Here is a 26,506-nt window from a genome sequence, read left to right as displayed (position 1 = left end):
TTTCCGAAAATATTAATATTATCAAAAAACGATCTTAGTAAACCCTTATTCATTTTTAAATACCTATCCAACAATATATCACACGTTGGGGTTGGAATGAAAAAAAATATCAGCCCCCACTTTACATGTAGGGGGGGTACCCTAATAAAACATTTTTTTCCATTATTTATTTTTGCACTTTGTTGGCGTGATTGATATACATATTGGTACCAAATTTCAGCTTTCTAGTGCTTACGGTTTATGAGATTATCCGCGGACGGACGGACGGACGGACGGACGGACGGACGGACAGACAGACATGGCGAAACTATAAGGGTTCCTAGTTGACTACGGAACCCTAAAAATTACACTGGTTTGTACTTTGTAGCCGTTGAGATTAAAACTAAGTGCCGACACAGAGGACACATGGCAGCGTGTGGTGACGGGGTTTTAACGAATAGAGTTGTTTGTACAGGCTACATAAAACATTTGTTGAGGGTTACGGTGTTGTTGGCAATTAGGATCTAATCTTTGAGATAAATCGGCGAGGCAAAAGGGAGCGAGCCAAATCTAAGGACACGCCTGTCGTCAACAGGCACTTGTTGTCAGCTTAGTCTAATTATTTAGCTGCCTATAGCAGTAATAGAAGGCGTAGGTAGATTTCGGATTCCTACTCTCTTCATTATTTTGACGAATCTATTATCAGAACAGCAAAGTACTTTATTTTCAACACCAAGTTTAATTGGTAAATCTATTTTTGAGTCAAACAAACTAATTAAACAGGTTTTGGTGTAAAAGTTTTTTTTTACAAATCACAGATTTGTTTTCTGACAAAGTAAACGTTTTAAAGGTATACAAAAATCTAATATTATATGGTTCCGCAGTAAATTTTGGTGCATGGGGAAGATTTTCCGAATTATTTTAGCCCGCAGCTATATACAGATACACGTATGTACTCATCAAGAAAAAATCTATGGTCAACTAGATGGCGCTACACCTTTGCTTGATTCTCGGCTAGATGGCACTTCTTCTTCTTAAGGTGCCATATCCTAACGGATGTCGGTGTCACCATGCGAAAGTCTTCTCTTTTGATTTAGCCACTACTCAGAGTGGCAGCGTCTGCGTTACCGGTCCAACTCTTTATATTGCCACACCATGATGTTCTTGATCTTCCTCTCCTACTATTTCCGTCAATCCAAGGTAGTTATTTATAATAATATTTGATAATTTTAACACAAATCAAGTAAAGAATACGGGGTTAAGTAAGAGTGGTTTTAAAGTTATCTAATTATTGTATTTTTATTTTACTGTAAAACTATAACGAATTGCTATATCCTGTCAAGGTTCATGTTCACTTATAATGTTACCTTGTAGGTATACACTTATATTTTTTTACATTAATGCAAATCAAATTACGAGTTTTAAATACTTGTGTTTTCATAAAAGTTTCGTTTCCGTAATTTCGTCAGCAAAGTAACTTTTTAATGGTTTCTTAATTTAATTATTGAAGGATGTAAAGCATTTGAAGATAGGTGTCATTCGATTATTTCTACAAACGATAAAATACTTTTTCTATGTGTACAGCTTCAGATAATAAGACATCAATTTGTGAAGCAATAAATAATTACGAAGATATCTATTAAGAGCTCATAATCATTACTGATCTTGTTTCGGTTTGATGTACCTACCCATGATAGACACTGATTAAAATAAATTGCCTCGCAGTTTTAATTTATTGTACTGGATAAACTTCGCGGCATCAAGCAATTGACAGATGGATTATACCAATTACTGTAATTACGAAAGTTTATTCTGCAATTTATTGTTTTCATTTAAACGTGCCAGACTATTGTCTAAATCTCCAAAGACGTACACATTTGCCCTTGAAATGATCTAAAACAATAAGTTATTTACGACAGGCCATATTTTATATTAAATTCCAATCAAAGTAAAGTTTATTAATGAATATATTTTTAACATTTCACAAATTTAACATTTCTTTGACTTTACCTTCACATTACTAGCATTAGGTAGGCAAATTACGTCACTATACCCGACGTATGGTGTTATATTACTTACGCTTCCTTGCGCTGAGAGTATATACCTCTATGCTCAGCATAGGTATAAGATTAAGTTCAACGAGGGTGGGATGTCGGCAAAGCGCATATGACACCTCTCCTCCCTCAGGATTTAGAGTTGCTTAGCATCAGGCTGGCCATACATAGGCTATGGATAGAACGACTGTTTATGAAATATATTTTTTTCTGGTTGATTATGCATTTGAAAAGGAAAAAGTTAGGAGTTTTGATAAATTATGTTGACTAGTTGAGCTTAGGACAATACATAATAACTAAAGATCGTTATCAGCGTGCTGTATTGGTGGCAGAGTATGGTTGACAAAAAAAAAAATTCACAAGTATTTAAAACACTACATATTATATACTTAACAAATTATGAAATATACAGTATGTAAACTAACGAAAACCATTTACTGTAACCCGTAAATGTCCAGGTGATACTGAGAAACTTTTACTATGGGATCAACCCCGAAATCACGAAAATATCTTCTGACAGTTTCATAGGTAGTTTTATTTTATAGTAAGTATTTCCTATGGGAGAGTAAATTTTTATTTCGCGGTTTAGGTGTTGGTCCCATAGTAAAAGTTTCTCAGTATCACCTGGACATTTACGGGTTACAGTAAATGGTTTTCGTTAGTTTACATACTGTATACATATTTAGCCAAATTACATTGAATAAATAACTAAAATTTGTTGTCTGTCAGTCGTTCACGTCGATTAGAAAAAATCCATTATAAATAACTAAATGACCTTTCTACGTTGACAGAAGTTACAAGAAGGTTGTTATAAAATCTAGGTATTGTGTATCCATACTGTGAATGAAGATACTGGGATTATTCGTGCACTTTATTACACTCCTCCGTGCTCGTCTTACTTCGTGCACTACTTTTGACTTGAACTACTTGAATAACAATTCTAGATAATTAGTCGTATCTAGAGTGCATTTGATTATTTGGATTTAAATAATATAATTACACTTCGCGTAATGTATTTTTATGGCATACATAATTAATGTCATTTGACGTATATTGTTTTAAAAATATAGGTGTAATCCTAAAAAGGTAAGTATTTATTTTGTAGTTAAGAACAAAGTGAATATTTAAATGTATTTGTTTTTCTTTGCCAACCGTACCACTTGCCACGAAAAGTGCACCCTGATAACGATCTTTAATAATAACTACATAATATATAATAGGTAGCCCAGTGTGCGCTCGATGACACGGGCAGGGGCAACATCCGCTCGATGTACCCCTAACCTTCCATTAAAATATCAAAAAAGTTCTTTTTGACGCTTCTTCTATCTGACACACGAAGTCAACGAGATAGCACACCAATCTCAAGGTCCGAAGTAGCCTATGGTGACCGGTAAGACATAGCTAGCATAGCTGGTTAATTGCGTTTAATCTCAGACATGATCAGAAATGTTAATAACTGCATATTACCAACCATACCGATTAATAAGTCTCCTGGCGTAATAGTGCTATGAGCAGCTTAAATTCCATCTGAACATTCTGAACCCTTATGTGGGACCTAAACCTACATTGCAGAGATGCCTAAACAAATAAGTAGTTACTATCGAAACTTTAATTATTTAGTGAAGTTCGTTCGAGGTTAAACCTAAGTTTTGTTTAGTAATCAAAAATATTTACATAATGTCACGACTCACGAGTAAGTAATTAATGTATTTGGATAATATCAGCCTAAGTAATCTCAGATGTAAGACAAATTGAAGTACTTTTACGAAATATTTAAACAGCAGACTTTATATAAAAGTAAAGAGAATTGCTAAATATATTTTTTCTACTCCCGTACTGTTATTCGTGAGTTACAAGGTCGTGCATAGAACTTTAAAACCCTACATAAAAGATGTCAGGACAAGTCTATCTAGTCTATACCCTGAAAACATTTAGTAGCAGTAGCACGATATAGCTGTTACAGTTCAGTAAATACATTGCTACCAACTTAACAAACCAATTCGCAGAGTCGAGACTCCTTCGTTTTCTGCTGCGTTCATTGGCGACGCGTCGAATCGCATTCAAATGTATGAGAACTCGATTCAACCTTGTACTATTATATATTCTGTGATTCAACTCGGCTCGATTCGTCTTAGTGGCCAGGCTTCAAAGAACCATACCATAGACAGTTTTATTTTCATGTTTGCACTCAAACTGCATATTCAAAATGGTAGGCGGTCCACTAGATAACTAAGATGACTGAAAGTAGGTATTTGTTGAATTTATAATTTTCTTTCAAAGTAAGTGCTTGGTCGTAGAAAAAGTATTGTATGCAACGGTGTTTAACTGAGTCAAAAAATGCTCGTGGCGTCTTTATTAACAATTTTCGGCTTCGCCTCAAATTGTTACCCACGCCACTCACCTTTTTTGACCTCTTTTAACCACCAGTTGCATAAAATACTATTAAAGATAATATGCAGGGGTGTTGTTCCATGGCCCATGGTCACTTTCGCTTTTTATGTCTGTCGGCGGCCGATCGTAAAATCCGCCAGATCACGAGATTCCTAGGCATATCGTGAAACGGCGCCAAATCATGAAATGCCTAAAAGTTGCCCACGCATATCACGATGTACCTGATAAACAACACGGCAGATCGATTAAAGTAACGCATTCGTCGATATTCCTAGCTCTATACACTATGTAACATAATTGCCGAAGATAAATCCTACGGCTTATACATTACCTTCTATAGTACCTTTAATTTTCATGGTGTTTATTTTAAAAAAAGGAAGTGGTATTCGTAACCGCTATTCGATACCGGTTATGCTCTTAAATGGATCACCAGTATTAATGTTACATCCTGTAGAGGGCACTTCGTAGAATAGTTTATTTCTTGGCCATTGGTGGTGCCGCGAATGCAGCGTATGCGATGGCGCGGATGGCGGCCGCGTTTGTTTACCGAGTGAAAAATATCGGCGCCACGATAAAATGATTTTAGCACCGAAAATAGTGTGGTTATTCAAAATAGAAGTGCAAAAGAAGCTTTTTCAGTACAGATGGTGTTTTTTTTTACGTACTGGTGCGAGAAGTGGCTCATTATATGCCAGGTCCAAACTTCGGAGGGTCATCTGTACTGAAAAACGTCGTACGATACACGTGCGAAAAGTCGTAACCCGTGTCGATTGAAAACGTCGTCGGTCGTGTTTTAATTTATCGCCACTCGTTTTGAACTTCCTTTTTTACGCACTGTATCGTAATGTACTATTTTCTACTCGTCGACTTTAATCTGTCAATTAAGACACCACAGACTGAACTATAAGTGCTGACTTTTCAGTGTTGGCTATAATATCTCATTAGTCACTCACACTCACTTTAGTTAAGTGAAATGGTTTTATTCAATGACTAGCTTTTTCCCGCGGCTTCGCCCTTTAATTCCACGGAAGTGGGGTAGCTTACGTCACTCTCCATCCCTTCAACTATCTCCAATTAAAAAAAATCACCTCAATCCGTCGCTCCGTTTTGTAGTAAAAGACGGACAAACAAACAGACACTCACACTTTCCCTTTCCATTAGTATGGATTTAATATATATGTCTCACGATAGTTTTAACAAAATTATTGAAAATGTTAATTTAATATTTATTCCAATTAAATAATACAAGTCTCGTTTCATTTCATTTGTAAAATACAAAGTATTTAATTAAATATTGTACTTATTATGGTTTTTTGCATTTTTTACTTCAATTTTGGAACCCTACTTAAGTATTTAACGATAATAAAATTGGCGGCGTATCGTGATATGCCTAGGAATCACATGATCTGCCTAAATGCCACTGGCGGGTTTTACTTGATGAAATCATGAAGTGGCGGCGTTTCATGATATGCCTAGGAATTTCATGATCTGCTTAAACGTCACTGGGCAAATCGTCAAACGGTGAGTTTTGAACGATATGGCGAATGTTACTAAGCTAAATCATGATTTGGCGCCTTTTCACGATATGCCTAGGAATCTCGTGATCTGGCGGATTCTTCGTTCGGCCGCCAACATGTCAACCAATATTATTAAAACACACAGCCAACTTCCTTGTTTTAGGTAGTTAATTAATAGTTCCGAAACTGTGTACTTATTTGTTTTAGTAATTGGTTTGGACCGATGTTGCTTAAACCCAGTAACAATGAATAATGTATATGTACTTGTACGCGTTTACAAATGATGTTCATTCATTAGTCAACCTTCTTCCTAGGTTATCCCTGTATTTTGCTATTGCTCTGAGAGCCTGGGGTCCGCTTTGGCAACTTATCCCAGCATTAAGACGATACGATACAGGTCAATTCTCCATACAAACGCTCTCGACTATTTCCTCTCTGGTTTTTGAAGATAAGCAATGATTTTTTCAACACAGATTATTATTATTTTCATCTGTGTCGGACCGTTTTGGTTTTTTTGCTATTTTTATTTTAAAAGACGCTAGAGCCAATCAAAAATTTCTAAAAACGGCCTTTTTCAATATGGCTCAAAAAAAGGTGTGATACTCAAGATCGGTAACAATTAGCCAAAAACTCTAAACGGTCCGACACAGATTATTAGATTAGATTAGATTTCTTTATTTCATGATAAAAATTACACTATAAATTTGTTACATGCCAAAGTTATGTTTATCTTCTCATCATGATCGTCGAAAATTACATTATAAATTGAAAATAATAAAATGAATATTTTCTCCCAATAAGGATCGTCATTTACAAATAGAAATACACAAAACACAATAAAATTAAGAAATGAAATAAAATCCGAAGTCAGTGTAATCAAATGCATGCTATCACAAATTCAATTCCATGTACTCATTTACAGAGTACAGAGGGTTATCTAACAAAAGGTTTCTCAATTTGCGCTTAAATGCTTCGTCATATGGCTCATTCCTAAGATCGGCAGGTAAGTGTTCGTAGTAAGTAGGGCCGATGACACGCGGGTTCTTTCTTGAAAGTGCCATGCGACGGGGGACTGTTCTCAGACTTCATTGTTATTCAGATTTTCAAATTTCGTTCCGTATAAATAAGTTTTGAAGGAGGAAACAGTCGAGAGCGGAACCTCGATTTTAAAGATTTTTTCGCAATTTCTTTTAACTGAGTTGTTCTTAATGGACAATTTTTTTTTGATAAATCTAGTTAATAACACTAGTATATTTAACTGAAATTCCCAAATTGAAAGAGGGACTCCTTTATATTTTAGCATTTTCGCTCCCGTAGCGTCTTACGTAGAGACTAGTTTTTTACGAAAGTGGCTGCCATTTGACCTACCAACCCAGAGCGTAAAAATCGGCCCTATTGCGATTAGTCCGGTTTCTTCACGATATCTTTTCCTTCGCCGAAAAGCGACAGGCAAATATCAAATACCTATTTTTACAAAAGGGCCGGGAAACCGCAACCTCTTGATTGAAATTTGCATGGTCTTACCGCTAGGCCACTGTGTTAAATGCATACATCAGTTAATATGCGCTTGAATATCAGAACCACTTGTAAAAATGAAATATGAAACTATATCAAACTTGTCCACGAAGCCACGAACTTTCTGCCAGTTCAATAACGAAGCTTCTTGGTTTGTCTTGTCACAAGGAAGTATGAATATAATCACAGAATCTAACTTTATTTATATAGAAGAAACAAGTTCATCTATTTGTATAGGGGCCGAGCGTGTCAAATTTGGACTGAAGTTGTTTCTTGCCTGTAATTTTAAATATGTCTCAGGCTCTTGATTGTTCATAATTTTTGTGTTGTTGCAATTGAATATCACGTAACGAGGCATTTTTTATGTTTTGATTGACTTCAACTTACAAAAATTGACGCCCGAAAGCTGCAAGCTGCGATTAAAGACGGACAACTCAGTGGATTTCACTGAGTTCATTGACACGCTAAGTAGATACGTTTGCTTGATCTATGGTTTATATGACATCTGTGAATATAATAAGTGATTCTTTATTTATTTATTTATTTAAACTTTATTGCACAAATTATCAATAAAAAGTACAAATGGCGGACTTAACGCCTTAAGGCATTCTCTACCAGTCAACCATTGGGCAAAACAGAAATAGTTTGGTGCACAAGATTATAAAGCCAGTATGAGATTGTAACGATTAAATACAAGTCGATACCTACTATTATAAAATAAACATACATAAATACAATAAGTAAACCTACATATATATTAGAATAATACATATATATGAATAAAATACACATATACATAAATAAATAAATAAATGTACCTAGTGCGAGACATCAAGTAGACTTTATCAAGATATTCATGTACCTAGTGCGAGACATCAAGTAGACTTTATCAAGATATTCAAGATAGACTTCCTCGGGCAGTGATGGTGAGCGAAATTGCATGGTGCTCCCATCCAGTGGTTGTCATAAAAAAATGTTATATAAAACATTGTGTGAAAGGGACAGCACGATGGCATTGACCTTGTTGTCCTTGTCACACAGTGTTATATAAAATTTATAACAGCCAGTGTCGGAGCACCATAAGGTCTCTTGCAAGCGGGACATTTTATCCTTTGGCATAGGACGAAGAACATGTGAAACGGAAGCACTCAAATGAACGGATTAGCATTTTTACAGGACTGCAAGACGAAATATCGATGATGGCGTGTAGAGTGGTGTAGAGTGTCCACAGTCGTCAGCGTCACGCCCCTCAGGAGTAAGTAATACGAGATATAAGAACGTATCGTATATTACTTATAACATAATATATGCTCACTTTGTATAAGCTTGTTCAGCATAACGTTCACTGGACATAATGCTCAGAATCGATAATAGCAAATCATCTAATTTCGAAGTGAATAATGTTTATTCTCTATAATATCATTCTATATAAAGATTAATGTATATAACGTTCGGGATACCTAATATTTATATCATATATTAATCAATTATTCTAACATCAAAAGGTGTAATGTTGTTAATATCTAAGATCTATGTTTATAACGTTTAGGATATCTAATAACATATATTTTTCAATTAATCTAACATCAAAAGGCGTAATGTTCATTCTGTGTCTAAGATTTTAAATGCATAATAACCTAACCTAACCCACTTTCTCAGCAACAGTTTTGTGTGGGGGTCGCAGTTGTAACCTAACCTAATCCTACTTTTTAGCAACAATTTTGAGCGGGGTCACAGTTCTAACCTAACCTAAACCTACCTACTTTCTTAGCAACAGTTTTGTGTGGGGGTCGCAGTTCTAACCTAACCTAAACCTACTTTCTTAGCAACAGTTTTGTGTGGGGGTCGCAGACTCGCAGTTCTAACCTAACAAAACTTAACTTAGCAACAGTTAAATGTTATATATGGAGAACGGTATGGTATATAAACTGATATTATTTATGGTGGACGGTATACTTAGTGTATGGTATATAAACTGAAATTAGCTAATGTAAACGTTATATTAAGAAATGTTATGCATGGTGAACGATATACGTAGTGTATGGTATATAAACTGAAATTAGCTAATGTAAACGTTATATTAAGAAATGTTATGCATGGTGAACGGTATACGTCGTGTATGGTAATTATATAAACTGAAATTAAGTAATGTAAACGTTATATTAAAAAACGTTATGTAAAACTAATATTATTGCAATTCAGCGTTATTTCTTACAAAAGTATTGATGTTGGTGTTATATTAACGTTCATTATTGCTGCTGAACGTTAGTAACATGAAATTATATATATTACCGTTATATCTCGTGGGACGCACCTCCCCTCAGCCATGATGATAAAGCAAAAAAAGAACTCCAATAATTAAATCCTTAATTACCTATATTCAATTCGTTTACCTATTCCTAATTTCTCCCAGGAATAAGCTTTAGGAATAATGCGAAAAATTACGAATTTTATGCATAATTATATTTTAGTACCTAACTCGACATAGGAAGCTTTTCCCAATCATATTACCTACAACAAAAGTCTCAAAAATAGGTATAAAAGGTAGGAATAACAATCATAAAATAATAACAATCGAAAATAGAATGGAATAAAACTATATTGGAAATATAGTAGAAACAATATACTTAGACATTTGCTAGACTGGGAATAATAATGAAACATAAAATGAATATCTCAAAGTCTGCATGACTAATGAATACAAGCTCTTTTCGCATATTATTTGTTTTATATTCTCAAATTTTCAATATCAGATGTCGGTATTGAAAATTTGAGTATTGAAAATTTGTCCTGACACTGATTTGTACTGTGCGCATAAAATTGAATGAAATATATCACAGATTGTAGAGTACTACAATCTAGTTGTACCACTTTTCCATTGTTGCGACAATATATGACTGATAGACTTAACGCTTGAGATTAGTTGTAAAAGCGGACCCTAGCCTCCTAAGAGCCATGGCGAATGCCCGGAACATACCTAACGCAAGGAGCATGATGAATATTTGACCGATAGCCAGCTTGTTAACAAACATTCGTAAAATTTCCATAAAAATGTTGAGTTTTGGAGAGAAAAAGCGGTAAAACAGTATAGATTTAAGATCGAATAGAGTAGCTAATATCTCTGTGTCTTTCAGTATATTGTATGCTTCATGAAAGTGTACACTGTAGGATGTACACAAGGATGACATAGGGTTAGGATTTAGATCCAGATTAAAAACTTTCCTCTATAATTTTTGTGTATGAAATATTTGACATACTTACTGCCAAATTAGAACCTGGAAAGGCCTTTGTGTTAGTCGTGACGTGACACGCAATGTACCTCCTATTCTAGGCTAAAGAAACAAGCTAGCCTAGCATTCGCGACAGACTGTTTATTTCACCGGTAGGCATGAATAATGTTTGCAAGTAGTGTATCTTATTTGTTGCTTTTGTATTATACATTATGACTCAAAATTACGTTGACAAAGAATAGGGAAATGTTGAAATAAACCAAAATATCGAAAATATTTTTTGGGCCTATATATCTATACTAATATTGTGTGTGTCTGTTTGTTTGTCCGTCTTTCACGGCATTTTTTAAGTGGAGATATTTGAAGGGATGGAGAGTGCCATAGGCTACTTTTTGTCTCTTTCTAACGCGAGCGAAGCCGCGGACAAAAGCTAGTATTGTATATTTCTACATTCACCATGGATATTTAAACAGCACTCATGTCCATTTCGCAAGGTTTGCAATGTAGAACAATTGTGTAAAGACATTGTTTCCAGATTCATGAGCTCGAATCGTTTCAGTCTACTTACGTTACCTACTTAACTTAAAACTATAAATTATAGTTTGTAATCAATCAAGCTAGCTTGTTTATTGATTACAAAAATTAGGATATTTTATAAGTATACTTCAAAAACAAAGGAGGATATTTTGAAGACGATTCGATTTATTTGGGCAAAAATTATTAAGGTTTCACATTGTAATGTGACATTCGTGTAACGACAGAAAAATAATTATACAAACGTTTGTCAGCGTATCTTGGGATATTGGGGCATTTTTGTATTGTTTGTGATGTAAGAAAGAGTCTAATATGCATTTTATGTGTTTATGTTTTTTTTTCTTCAATTTAAGGTTCTCTAGTTTGTTTAAGTGACATCTTTATAAGACATTTCAGCACCTTTTTTTGTTTTATACAGATAGATATTCTCTTGTATGGTGTGGGAAAATTATGAACCAAAATAAATTCGCATAGTTTGAGAAATTTCGTGTAAAATGTCGCCAAGATGATGGCATAAGTCTGGCCTGACAACAAGTTATCAGTACTCATGTAAAGCCAAGCTTCTAACTCTACAAACCCTAACTTCATAAAAAATTTATAACACAGCATTTACCACTTTATATTGTGTATGTGTGTGTATCTATGAGAATTTATGTGTGTGTGAACTTTACTATGAAGTGTGACAATTCATAAGTTTATTAGATATTTAATGTGCAAGAAAAATAGGAAATCTAAAAACTTCATAAATGATTTTTTATAAAATATAGGTATATTGAACAAAAGTGTCTTAATTTGAGAATAATTTAAAAAGTACAATCAGTGTTTTAATAAATAAATGTTTGTGCTACAGGTCACTCACGGTATAATACTCCTAATTGAAAAAATATCACGAATTCTTATAACGTATGTGGATGCTTTAAATTCCTCTGCGTGCCAGTGTCCGCTGGACAACAAAGTACCGCGCAATGTTCCGTGTGTTTAGAATGCGGGAACCATATTCTTATTTAAGCTATGAGTTTTATAGTCCTTGGTGTTATTTTTAGAATTTTTATTGTTTTATCTAGGTCAGCTTTGATATAACGTTTTAAACTCTTATTTTGTTTTCTATTATTATTTAAGTACTCACGCCCATGTTATTATTTTCTCACAACCAACACGAAGTGTCCAGTAAGTGACATTTTTTTTAATATACCACGTCGGTGGAAAACAGGTATTACATTTATTTACCAATTAAATACATATTCATGCACAATACCTATATCATTGGATGTCTTTTTTTGTCAAGTCTCAAGGTTTCAGGCAGAAACCTAACATTTATGAGAAGCAATCTAAATCATACGTTACAACGAGCACAGATTACAGACCTTTACTGTTCGGGTACCTACGGAATAATGACTTTCTTCCATCATACCTTATTAGCTGTTTTAAGAAATTAATGATTGATAATTGAAATTTTATACTCGTACTTAACATTTTACGAATTGCCACAGCGAATGTGTTAAACCTTATAAATTGAAATAGGTAGATATCATACACGAAAGAAAAAAACGACAAGGCCCACTGGTGGCCGAGCCGAGAATCGAACCCGGGTCTTCAGCTTACGCGTGTCGTTTTTTATTTTCGTGTATGATATCTATTTCAATTTATAATTTATATATGTTTAGTAGTGTGACTACTAGAAAAGAGAACAAATCACAAAATATTCAATAAAATAATTTGATTTAAACCTTCTCCGAGAATCACTCAATTAATAAATGAAAATCATACAAGAATCAATTTGATCCATTTGAGTAGTTTTGATGTAGTGAATCGTCGTTTTCCACTCGATCTGTGGTTTCTATGATGCGCGACAAAACTGGACAATTATGGACTACTTATACCAATTGTTTTTACACGACAAGACAACCCGATGCAATCAGATTATATAAAGAGCTTAATTCGTATGTTATAACGATAAAATAACTAAAATCTACGCAATTATTCTAAACCACCTATATGCAAAGTACCAATGTAAATATTATCTACTCGTATCACTTATCTCCTACTATCTGCTAATCACTGCCATGTCGCTATAGAATGATTAGACATGAACCATGACCGTTTTCACATTATCCGATCCGCTATCAGATGTCGGAAGTATTTCAGTAAAAACCGGCCAAGAGCGTGTCGGGCCACGCTCAGTGTAGGGTTCCGTAGTTTTCCGTATTTTTCTCAAAAACTACTGAACCTATCAAGTTCAAAACAATTTTTCTAGAAAGTATTTATAAAGTTCTACTTTTGTGATTTTTTTCATATTTTTTAAACATATGGTTCAAAAGTTAGAGGGGGGGGACGCACTTTTTTTTCCTTTAGGAGCGATTATTTCCGAAAATATTAATATTATCAAAAAACGATCTCGGTAAACCCTTATTCATTTTTTAATACCTATCCAAAAATATATCACATATTGGGGTTGGAATGAAAAAAAATATCAGCCTCCACTTTACATGTAGGGGGGGGGTACCCTAATAAAACATTTTTTTCCATTTTTTATTTTTGCACTTTGTTGGCGTGATTAATATACATATTGGTACCAAATTTCAGCTTTCTAGTGCTAACGGTTACTGAGATTATCCGCGGACGGACGGACGGACGGATGGACGAACGGACGGACGGACGGACGGACGGACGGACAGACAGACATGGCGAAACTATAAGGGTTCCTAGTTGACTACGGAACCCTAAAAAATCCAAGACGGCGCCTGTAATGTATGGGATATCGGTCCGACATCCGATATTGGATCGGATAATGTGAAAACGCACTAAGTGTGTATTTTGATCAAAAACATTTTTGCCATTAACGTCATGAGGATTTTAATCCAATATCCTGGGTGGCTAGCCGAATGGCACAATCGCTCACGAAACGCTCACGAAACGAAGCGCTAGTAGATATCTATCTCTATCGCGCTTGCGTATTGGCGCGACAGAGCCAGCGGCGTATCGCTTTCGTTTGGCGTCGGAGAAATGTCATTCGGCTACGGGGCCTGACCACTCTATTACCGAATTTTAATAGCGCATTAGATAAACGAAACATACAAACGACAGATAACAAGAACGTGCCACTTACCGTCATCACACATAACGGCGTCACGTACAGAAATCCGAAATTCACCAAATCGAATATTTCGGAGTTGTATTTTTTCAGGTGCTGTATGCATATTGTCTCCATGTGCCCATTATCGAGGTTGTACGTTATTGTTTCAACCCATATAAACTTGGGCGCGCTGTACGCTGCGCTCGTTATCCATACGCCCATTATAACCATCTGCAACAATAGTTATTTGTTTCACAAGGGGATAAAGTTGTTCTTTAAGCGCACGCCAATATTACCCAATACCCGAGATAGCGAGTGGTTCGAAAAGTGGAATCATGAGCGTTGCAAGGGTTTCAAGGCACGTAGGTTAAACACCGAGTGAAACACAACATTTTTTACCACACCAACACGAGCAGCATAGCAAAAGATTTATCTACCTACGATTCAAAATCATCATTTAACGGTAAGTAAACACTTTATTAGGTACAAGATGAGAGAAATAGATAAAAAAATTAGGCATAGGCCAATGTCTATGTCTAATAGACATTCATGGTGTTTGAACAGTGCCTAAACCAGATCGATATAAACAGTGTATGATAGTTAAATTCGACATCAAAGTCGAAGTTAGCGTAAGCGCCATGCCATATTCTCTAAATGGCCGCCATACACAGATCATGAACTTTATTTTTTAAAAATAACAGTGGCTAGACTATGTCTAGATATCCTGCTTTGTGGATCATGTGTCGTTGAGGTTCGCACTGTACAATTTTTTTTCGCAATTGTGTCGTCTTGTACGCACTTTGTGAATTTTCTAGTGGCATTTGTCCGAAATCGTAATTGGTACTCGGGAGGATTAAGTCAATGCTGTCTAAACCACATGCTTTACGTCGAGTTTCTAGGACAAAATGCGTACCTTATTTTGTGCCTTATTAAGCCCATGTCTTGTTATAAGAAAAAAATATAATAGCAAATAAATACGGCTACTCAAAGTTGTCTCCATATTTAACGATACAGTCTTTATTGTACAAGAAAATAATACAACACGTACAATTTAAAATAAAAAGTTTTAATACAAAGGCGAACTGTTATCCCTTTAAGAGATCTCTTCCAGTTAAACTTTGAGCGTTAGAGGGGACGGTTAATTCTTCCAGGACATCAAGTTAAAAGATATAATAAAGATGTATGAAATTACATTGAACTCTCGTGGATAAAATGCAACCTGCACGGGTAGCATGGTCGCGCGATAGACGATACAATATCACGCCGTCCCTATCGCACTATTAGTAAGTGCGATAGGGACGGCCAGATGTTTTATCATTTATCGCGCGACCATAATTGCCTGCCTGATCATCAGTTTACGAAGAATCAAGTAAGCGTTTACCAGTTAGTGTGGTGAAATAGTTACTTGTTTTATGTACAAGGGGGCAAAGTAGTTGTTTAACCGCATGTGCTAATATTGATATCCGAGCAAGCGAAAGATTCCAATATTGAATATATTTTGGCCAAGCAGGCAGGCAATTATGGTCGCGCGATGAATGATAAAACATCTGGCCGTTCCTATCGCACTTACTAATAGTGCGATAGGGACGGCCTGATATTTTATCGTCTATCGCGCGACCATGCTACCCGTGCAAGGACGTTTAGGGAACACAGCTACAGCTGAGTTTACACCTGCGAGTTATTGATGCAAGTTTTGAAACAGAGGTACAAGCAAGAAAGAGATGCAGATATATGCCACTCACTCTTACACGTATTTGCGTCTCAAAACTTACAGCAAATGGTGTAAACTCATCTTTACACCTATTTAAAAAAAAACAATCGGATATGAAAAGTTACGTTTTCAAATAAATAGGGGACAAATACCTTTTGTGAAATATTATCTTATATTGTACGCTATCACCCTGTATTTGTCGTTTTTATCACTCTTTAAAAATAAAGATGTTTAAAAAGAACACGATACACGTACAGTCTTGAACGAACTTTGAAAGTATGCTAAAGTAAGTAAGTAAGTAAATATTCTTTATTGCACCACAAGGATAACAGATTACAAATAGCAGACATTAAACATAGGTAGCAACAGGCGGTCTTATCGCTGTAAGCGATCTCTACCAGACAACCTTAGGGTAGCAGGAAATAAAGATATAATAGACATTTTGAAAATGGTAGTGCAAGAAATAATTAAAGGAATAGGAAAATTACACATAGACTAAGTTAAATAATTATATACACCAATATTAAAAATAAAATATAAAAATAAATAAATAAAAATAAAATATCATGTACACAATAAACATACACATATAAGTATTAATACATACACAAATGCATACACACATACATACATACATAACATAACATACACAGCAGCAAATTAAGGCAGAGATAGGTAATGATTCTTTAGTAAAGTTTTGAAGCTTTCAAGTGATTTAGCACACCTAATCTCTAACGGCAGGCCGTTCCACAGCCGAACCGCTCGAAACGTGAAGGAGTCATATCCGATCCGATACGGTAAGTAAACACTTTATTGTACAAGAAAATAATACAACACGTACAATTTAAAATAAAAAGTTTTAATACAAAGGCGAACTGTTATCCCTTTAAGAGATCTCTTCCAGTTAAACTTTGAGCGTTAGAGGGGACGGTTAATTCTTCCAGGACATCAAGTTAAAAGATATAAGATGAAATTACATTGAACTCTCGTGGATAAAATGCAACCTGCACGGGTAGCATGGTCACGCGATAGACGATAAAATATCACGCCGTCCCTATCGCACTATTAGTAAGTGCGATAGGGACGGCCAGATGTTTTATCATTTATCGCGCGACCATAATTGCCTGCCTGATCATCAGTTTACGAAGAATCAAGTAAGCGTTTACCAGTTAGTGTGGTGAAATAGTTACTTGTTTTATGTACAAGGGTGCAAAGTAGTTGTTTAACCGCATGTGCTAATATTGATATCCGAGCAAGCGAAAGATTCCAATATTGAATATATTTTGGCCAAGCAGGCAGGCAATTATGGTCGCGCGATGAATGATAAAACATCTGGCCGTCTGATATTTTATCGTCTATCGCGCGACCATGCTACCCGTGCAAGGACGTTTAGGGAACACAGCTAAAGCTGAGTTTACACCTGCGAGTTATTGATGCAAGTTTTGAAACAGAGGTACAAGCAAGAAAGAGATGCAGATATATGCCACTCACTCTTACACGTATTTGCGTCTCAAAACTCACAGCAAATGGTGTAAACTCATCTTTACACCTATTAAAATAAAACAATCGGATATGAAAAGTTACGTTTTCAAATAAATAGGGGACAAATACCTTTTGTGAAATATTATCTTATATTGTACGCTATCACCCTGTATTTGACGTTTTTTATCACTCTTTAAAAATAACGATGTTTAAAAAGAACACGATACACGTACAGTCTTGAACGAACTTTGAAAGTATGCTAAAGTAAGTAAGTAAGTAAATATTCTTTATTGCACCACAAGGATAACAGATTACAAATAGCAGACATTAAACATAGGTAGCAACAGGCGGTCTTATCGCTGTAAGCGATCTCTACCAGACAACCTTAGGGTAGCAGGAAATAAAGATATAATAGACATTTTGAAAATGGTAGTGCAAGAAATAATTAAAGGAATAGGAAAATTACACATACACTAAGTTAAATAATTATATACACCAATATTAAAAATAAAATATAAAAATAAATAAATAAAAATAAAATATCATGTACACAATAAACATACACATATAAGTATTAATACATACACAAATGCATACACACATACATACATACATAACATAACATACACAGCAGCAAATTAAGGCAGAGATAGGTAATGATTCTTTAGTAAAGTTTTGAAGCTTTCAAGTGATTTAGCACACCTAATCTCTAACGGCAGGCCGTTCCACAGCCGAACCGCTCGAAACGTGAAGGAGTCATTGTAAAACTTTGTAGAGGAAGGAGGAGGAGTAAGTTGATATTTCCGTGAAGGTCTGACGGAGGACAGATAATTAAAACGCTCTTTAAGATAGGAAGGAGTAGAGGGGTTGAAAAGAATGTTATAGAGAAGAGCTAAAATATGAGAATAAGGCCGTTTTCACATTATCCGATCCGATATCGGATGTCGGACCGACATCCTACATCCGATAAACGCTTCCGATAGTGTCGGATGTCGGTCCGATAAAACGCATTGTTCCAAATCAATGAAGTATGATTTTGTGTCAAAAAATATTTAAAAAATGTTTTATATTTAATAATTATAAGCACTATATCCTAAATATTATATTGTAAAATTAAAATAACGAGCATAAAAATACTCAGGGTGTCAGGCAAAATAAATAATTTTACATTCAACTATATCTACAAAAAGATGAAAAAACTAGTATCCGCAATTCGGACCGATGCATTACAACCTTTTTTTTTTCAATGGAAATTGTCAACTAATTTGAATTTCGATCATTAGCAGCTATATTTAATAGACGCCATTTTTGTCACGCACACTACTACAAACGTATACATACATTATATACGCACACAAACAAATATTATCGGCCGACAACTGACGGGGGGTCCGGCATGCCAAAAAATGTCGGAAGCGTCCTGCCGATATCGGCAGTTCCATGGTGCCTCGGACAAAAACTGTTGTAGGAGAGTGCCGTTTTATAGGCATTAAATCCGCAATTTTTGCGTTTTTATTGTTTTTTTTTGTTTTTTAGTAATAATGATCTATTAAATACATAAATGAAGACCTGGAAGCGCATAAATCTTACATTTTACATCCTTCCTACATCCGATATCGGATCGGATAATGTGAAAAGGGCCTTACGGCGGAGACGAATAGGGAGCCACTTGAGCTGGGCGCGAAAGTTGGAAATGTGGTCAAATTTGCGCAGTCCAAATATGAATCTAATACAAAGGTTTTGAAGGCTAAACTTAAAAATAAAAGTTATTTTTAAACGTCGTTGAACAAATCTTGATCAATTTCAGGAGTACGTAACGGCCTACAGTACAGTTTATTTTTTTTGCAAGTACGTCCTTTATTCAATTTAAGTCATTGATATTTAAACCAAATTATTTAAAGCATGGGGTAGATTTTCCTGATGTTTCGAGTTTTAAGTATAAAATAATACTTTGTAGTAGGCGTGTACAACCTTAGCCTGTCCAGGCAGGCAATTTCACGCGATAAATGATAAAACATCTGGCCGTTCCTATCGCACTTACTGTCAAATCGTATGGGTTGTCATGGAAACACACAAACATGTAATACAAGGCTTGTACCTTTCGAGAAACGGGCCACTGATATTTTATCGTCTATTGCGCGACCATGCTACCCGTGCTGGTTATTATTTCCGAAACATGGATATGTCTTTGAAATATTCCATTGGTCAGGAGCAGGAGATCAGGACGCAGTTAAAGTTTACACCCAGTATAGACAAACTTATGCGGGCCGGGTTTTAGAATAAGGTACAGCGGGTCAAATCTCGACTGGGGGGCAATTGTAACTGATCCATTTATTCCATTATTACACTATGATGTTGAGTTCTACATGTATATACTGAACACGGCTACCATATATAATTGGTGGACACTCTATTTAATAATGCAAACATTGAAAAAATGGACCAGTTACATTTCTCCCCTAGTCGAGATTTGCCCCGTAGTAGGTACTTTACCTATTTATAGCCTGGTTTTATCTGGCTCAATGTTGGAAACTTAATATTAGAGAAGAACAGTTAGACTCAACAATTTTGAAGTTTCCCGAGCGGCCTCCCTACTTCATTATTCATCATTATTCAATAAATAGTTACGGAAAGATGCTGCCTGTCTGAAAACTTTTATGAAACTTCCTTAGACACTTTTATTAAATTTAACCTTCTCACGCTGATGTTCAAGATTCAAGATGGAGGTTCAAATTAATGCCGGACTAAAATAATTGAAATAAACAACTCATGTATTTTATTTATAAAATTATAAGTAATTTAAATCCTCCTCCTTTTTTGAAGATGGTGATAAAATTAATGATTTTATCATGCCTGGATCAAGAAGCTTCTGCCACAGTATAAGATAATAATCAAGTGAAAATTTTAGGGTGGTGGCGCGAAGCAAAGTTTACCTGATAATAAATCTCTTAGTAAAAGTTTGGAGCGACTGATGTATTTACATAATTATTTGGTCTTTAGTCTATCTAGCTAGATTAAGGTGCGGTGGGGTAAGACTATTAAACTTCGGCCACACATGCGCGTTTTGATAGCGTAGGCGGAGCGGTAGCGGAGCGTTAGCGGAGCGTAACGATAGCGGTGCGCCGGACGAACGCTGGCGTTGCGCCCAGCGGACGCCGGCGGGAACTAACGAGCACGGATTGCGAGCGGAATGCGCGCGGATATCGAGGGGAACGCCAGCGTTCCGCCGGCGCACCGCTATCATTGCGCTCCGCTGACGCTCCTCTATCAAAACGCTTTATGTGTGGCGGAGGCTTTTATAGTTTATTTTCCTGTGATACTGATATTAATGAATATTTTACACAGCTCGCGAATTGCCATACTTTAGTTACAACGCGGATATCGTTGAGGTTAAGTACCTACATCACAGCACACCAATTAGGTATCGAAATATAGGTAATGAAACTTGTATGCGAGTTCCCGCACCGTGTAAATGGGCGCTTAGGGCCTTGTAATGTTTATCTAATCTTACCTAATTACTAAGTAGTGTAAAATGTAAAGGAAAAAATAATAAAACTACCTTTAGTTAATAAATATGAGCAGAAATAGAAAGTTAATACACTTACCCTAAGTCTGGAAGACGTGAGGATTTGCTTGCAGGTTATAGGGTGTATGATAGCAAAATATCGTTCAGTACATATCACAACCAAGATAAATATAGACGCTGTGTAACTTAGCGAATGTACAAACTGGTACATTTTGCACAAAAAGTCTCCAAACACCCAGCTGAAAAAAATAAAAGTTATAAGTAGGGTATAAAGTAAAACATTCAAAAGTTTTTGGCCGGCTTTTATTTAACTTGCATCATTTACTTACTTTTGTGTCAAATCTTGTCTACCGCTGAAATTCAACATTTACCCATTTCCGTTTGAGATACAATTTTGAAAACATATTGCACAAGTAGGTAAATTGGACAAAAATGAAATTTTATGAATATTGTGATAACATATAGCTGATATGCCAGGCACGCGCGATAAATGATAAAACATCTGGCCGTCCCTATCGCACTATTTGTAAGTGAATAGGAACGGCACGATGTTTTATCGTTTATGTTTTATCGAGTGGGAAAGAAATTCATTACATGTCAGGAGTTAGGACCTCTAGCCGAGAGCAGAGTCGTTAACGCCCCGTAGCTTATCGTAGCATCTACGAGTACTTTTTTTTTAATATTGGGGACACCTTACACAGATCAACTTAGCCCCAAACTAAGCAAAGCTTGTACTATGGGTGCTAAGCGACGATATACATAGAAAACATCCATGACTTATAGGAACAAATATTTGTGCTCATCACACAAATAAATGCCTTTACCGGGATTCGAACCCTGGACCGCGGCTTAGCAGGCAGGGACACTTCCAGCTGAGCCAGACCGGCTGTCGACTTATCTCTCTCAATCGTTCTTCCATATTGGTCCGACAGAACCAGTGTGCGTAGCCAAATGAGCAAACGCTTCACGAAACGCTCATGAATCGTGAGCGAATCGTGAGCGAATCGTGAGCGAATCGTGAAGCGTTTGGACATTCAGCTACGCACGCAGTTGCGTTTTGTTCGTCACGGAGGTGCGGGCTAGATTTAGCCTTAGAATATATATATTATTATTTAAGAGATCCCTCAAAGGGATAAGTTCGCCTTTGTACTTCACATCTCAATGTATGCTAATTTTTTTTTAATATGTTTTTGTACAATAAAGAGTTACTACTACTACTACTATATTCCCGTATGTTCGTCATATTGTCTGCTAACCATATTTCAGGAGGGGCCTATGCATTTTATGAAGGTAAAATGTTAAAAACCAATTTAACTCTCGTATATTTTTTTCGCATGTAAAATTTTTAATTGACTACAATTATTTCGATTTTGAGTATAGAGAGAGTTTAATACGTGACATAGTAGACTTAAAAAAAAAGTCTTTTAAAATATTAAAGAATTTCTCTCCGATTCTGAATTATAGATGTATCACATAAATTAGGTTTAGTCTTAGGTCTTGTTTGTTTAATATTTGCTGCATGCTCTATCGTTACAAAAATATTTTTATATGCCTAAAGGTAAAGCATAGTGACACTAACGCAACTCCATGATCTATATATACCTATGTTTACAAATAAAATATGTATGATTATGATTAAAAAAATGTATATTTAAGTTTAGTTTACTTTACTTACCTAAGTACCTATAAGTTTGTTTAAGGGTTATTGTATTTCAAGTAAATATCAGCGTGATATATGTAATCAATTAAGTCAATAATCAATATAATATGCCAGGAAGTTAGTAAAGACGGAAGAGGAAGTAATCCTAAGTGGTTTGTTGTGTTCTGATCAGACATCGACTGGTGCAAACAATGTAAATTGGTTCTCCGCTTAGCTGAAGAAAAAAAACCCCTTCGGCCTAAACGACGGCGCAGCCCTACCCAGTCCTTCCTCCACCTGACATCCTCCTTGATAATAGTCTGTCTTATTGTGTGGTACCTATGTAATTGTCTTTTTGTAACTATTTGTAATTTGATATTGCAGTGACATATTGCTAGCCTATTGCCCTCGCAATTGAACCCACATCCATATCTTTTACGACACGCATGGATGGTGATAAGCAATAATGTGTCAACCCACAAAAACTAAAAAAATGAGATTTTAATGCCATGTTATAGCTGGATTTTTAAACTTCTATTTGCAAAAATGACCTTTTCATTTTGAAAATTTTTACTATCCCAAAAGTAAAAAAATAGGTTAACACAAATCCTATATCGTGTGTTGCCTGTTTTGCATTAATGTGTCAAGAACCTTAACTTATTATAGTAATTGGCAGAAGACATATTTAAATTACAATAATGTGTTATGAGGGTTGACTCAACGATTTTTTTACACTTGACTCATTCTTGCAAAACGCAAAAAATGACATAGTTACCCACTATGAGACTTGAATGATTATTGCAAAATGATATTTTATTCGTTGTTTTATGCTACGACCCGTGTTATAAAACATAAGTCATTATTGTTAAATTATATTCGGGTCATAAATTGTTCGTTTTTGGTGTAAGTACCATGACACTATATTGTAAAATATAACTGTTCATATTAATTTATGTTTGAATAAGTTATGACTTAGTCCATTAGTATATTTTTGCACATGAATGGTAAATTCAGTACGAAATTGAACATTTTAAGTCATGAATATACATATTCGTTATTATAATTTGCAAACATTTTTTACAAGTACGTGTTTATATAAAAATCTAATATAAGCTACTATTTTTTTATAATTACTAATTACATTAAGACGTGTTAATGTATGCATAAAAATATTGTTTGATTTTTGAATACTTACTGAATGGTAGTTTATTATTTTGTTAAAGATATTTTATGTTTTGTTCTTGTACAAGTCATGAGTTATTCATAATTTAAATGACTTAGTCTATTTCTTAGCGTAAAAAAATATTTTGTTGTATATTTTAGATAAGTAGTTTGTTTTTTTTAAAGATGATTATTTGGTTTTTGTAACGATTTTTTGTTGAAAAAGCACAGATAATTTAAATATGTGTCTAGAAATGATCATTACTCTAATAGTTAATTTATAGTATTTTATTCAACAGGCGTTTAAAGGAGGTCAAGAAATATGAGTGGCGTACTTTCCACGAGTATTTTGGAGTCAGTTAAACACCATTGCATACAATACTTTTACAACGACCATGCACTTAGTTTTTAATAGTTTTTTTAAATAATTCTCGCGAAATTCACACTGTTTCCTGTATTGCAAAGGTTTGCACTGTCAGCTCAGCTGCCCAAAGCCTTCCCGCGCACGCACGCAGTATCGTTAATGCAATGCGTTGCCATGATTACAGAACCAAACAATGCGTTTTCAGTTTTTTCGATACGCACAATCCTGTAAATGACGAATAACAGTTCGGGAGTAGAAAAATCATTAAAAGGTTTGATTAATAAATAATGTATTGATTCCTACATGACGACCGGTCTGGCGCAGTCGGTAGTGACCCTGCCTGCTACGCCGCGGTCCCGGGTTCGAATCCCGGTAAGGGCATTTATTTGTGTGATGAGCACAGATATTTGTTCCTGAGTCATGGATGTTTTCTATGTATATAAGTATTTATATATTATATATATCGTTGCCTAAGTACCCACAACACAAGCCTTCTTGAGCTTACCGTGGGTCTCAGTCAATCTGTGTAAGAATGTCCTATAATATTTATTATTATTTTATTATTTATACCTAATAACATAAGTGACCATGACTGATATGTTACTTAACACTTATAAAGTTAAAAATATGCATAGGTAGAGTATTTTACAATAACAATTTATGTGCTTTAACATGTTTATTTAAGACTCATAGATATTTTTAAACAATTAGCAAAAGTGGGTTAAGTATCATAACACAGTCTTGAAAAAGTTTGACGTCGTCGAACAATTCGCAATAAAAGAAAAGGGCATTATTTCGTCAAATTGAAGTTTGTTTTGAAATTAAGCTACAATAATCACTACTACTGAACGTATTATAGCTGAAAAACACAACAATCTATATAAAAAACAATTTTTTTAAGAGAAACACAAAAAAATGTGAAAAAATCTTTAGACGCCATTTTCTCAAAATGGTTGGCGTGTGGGTTGACACATTATTGCTTATCACCATCCACATAATAATCATTTCTACAGTTCGTCTATTATTCTGTCACTGCAATGTCACAGTTTCGTTTTCTTTCAACCTTATTTTCCAAGAGTGGCACTGTAACTTTAGCAGTTTCATGTGCTCTGCCTACCCCTTTAGGGGAAACAGGCGTGCTGCCTATTTCATTAAAAAAAAAAATATCAGCGTGATATAAATGTAATCAATTAAGTCAATAATCAATATAATATGCCAGGAAGTCAGTAAAGACGGGAGAGGAAGTAATCCTAAGTGGTTTGTTTGTTGTGTTCTGATCAGACATCGACTGGTGCAAACAATGTAAATTGGTTCTCCGCTTAGCTGAAGAAAAAAATAATAGACGAACTGTAGAAATGATTATTATGTTTAAGAAGTGTTTCGCTCACTAAACTATTTTTGTAAATATTTGTTATTTTCTTCTCAAATAAGTGAATTATTGTTATTTTTTTGAGAAATAAAGATCTATAAACCAAAACCGAATATTATGACATATTTTTTAGGGTTCCGTAGTCAACTAGGAACCCTTATAGTTTCGCCATGTCTGTCTGTCCGTCCGTCCGTCCGTCCGTCCGCGGATAATCTCAGTGACCGTTAGCACTAGAAAGCTGAAATTTGGTACCAATATGTATATCAATCACGCCAACAAAGTGCAAAAATAAAAAATGGAAAAAAATGTTTTATTAGGGTACCCCCCCACATGTAAAGTGGGGGCTGATATTTTTTTTCATTCCAATCCCAACGTGTGATATGTTGTTGGATAGGTATTTAAAAATGAATAAGGGTTTACTAAGATCGTTTTTTGTTAATATTAATATTTTCGGAAATAATCGCTCCTAAAGGAAAAACAAGTGCGTCCCCCCCCCTCTAACTTTTGAACCATAAGTTTAAAAAATATGAAAAAAATCACAAAAGTAGAACTTTATAAAGACTTTCTAGGAAAATTGTTTTGAACTTGATAGGTTCAGTAGTTTTTGAGAAAAATACGGAAAACTACGGAACCCTACACTGAGCGTGGCCCGACACGCTCTTGGCCGGTTTTTATTAACTTGTAATTATTCCCGAGCGTGTCGTAAAAGATATGGATGTGGGTTTAATTGCGAGGGCAATAGGCTAGCAATATGTCACTGCAATATCGAATTACAAATAGTTACAAAAAGACAATTACATAGGTACCACGCAATAAGACAGACTATTATCAAGGAGGATGTCAGGTGGAGGAAGGACTGGGTAGGGCTGCGCCGTCGTTTAGGCCGAAGGGGTTTTTGAAGGAGTTTTTATGGCGCGTACCCCGGATACACATGCAATATCATGTGCGATGGCTACCTTTA

General features: G+C 35.3%; 1 protein-coding gene across 1 annotated transcript in view; it reads right to left on the bottom strand.

The window, feature by feature from the left end:
* LOC125226853 (trissin receptor-like) overlaps positions 1–26,506 on the bottom strand; it is a 270,614-nt gene that overhangs the window by 63,327 nt on the left and 180,781 nt on the right. Inside the window, exons 5-6 of the mRNA XM_048130987.1 lie at positions 21,092–21,251; positions 14,327–14,524 (exon numbers count right to left, since the gene is read on the bottom strand). Of these exons, the coding sequence (XP_047986944.1) occupies positions 14,327–14,524; positions 21,092–21,251 (358 nt within the window). The remainder of the gene's footprint in view (positions 1–14,326; positions 14,525–21,091; positions 21,252–26,506) is intronic.

Source organism: Leguminivora glycinivorella, chromosome 6, assembly GCF_023078275.1.
Source record: "Leguminivora glycinivorella isolate SPB_JAAS2020 chromosome 6, LegGlyc_1.1, whole genome shotgun sequence".
Taxonomy (NCBI): domain Eukaryota; kingdom Metazoa; phylum Arthropoda; class Insecta; order Lepidoptera; family Tortricidae; genus Leguminivora; species Leguminivora glycinivorella.
Note: the sequence above shows the minus strand (reverse complement) of the source record. Positions and strands in the feature narration are given on the sequence as shown.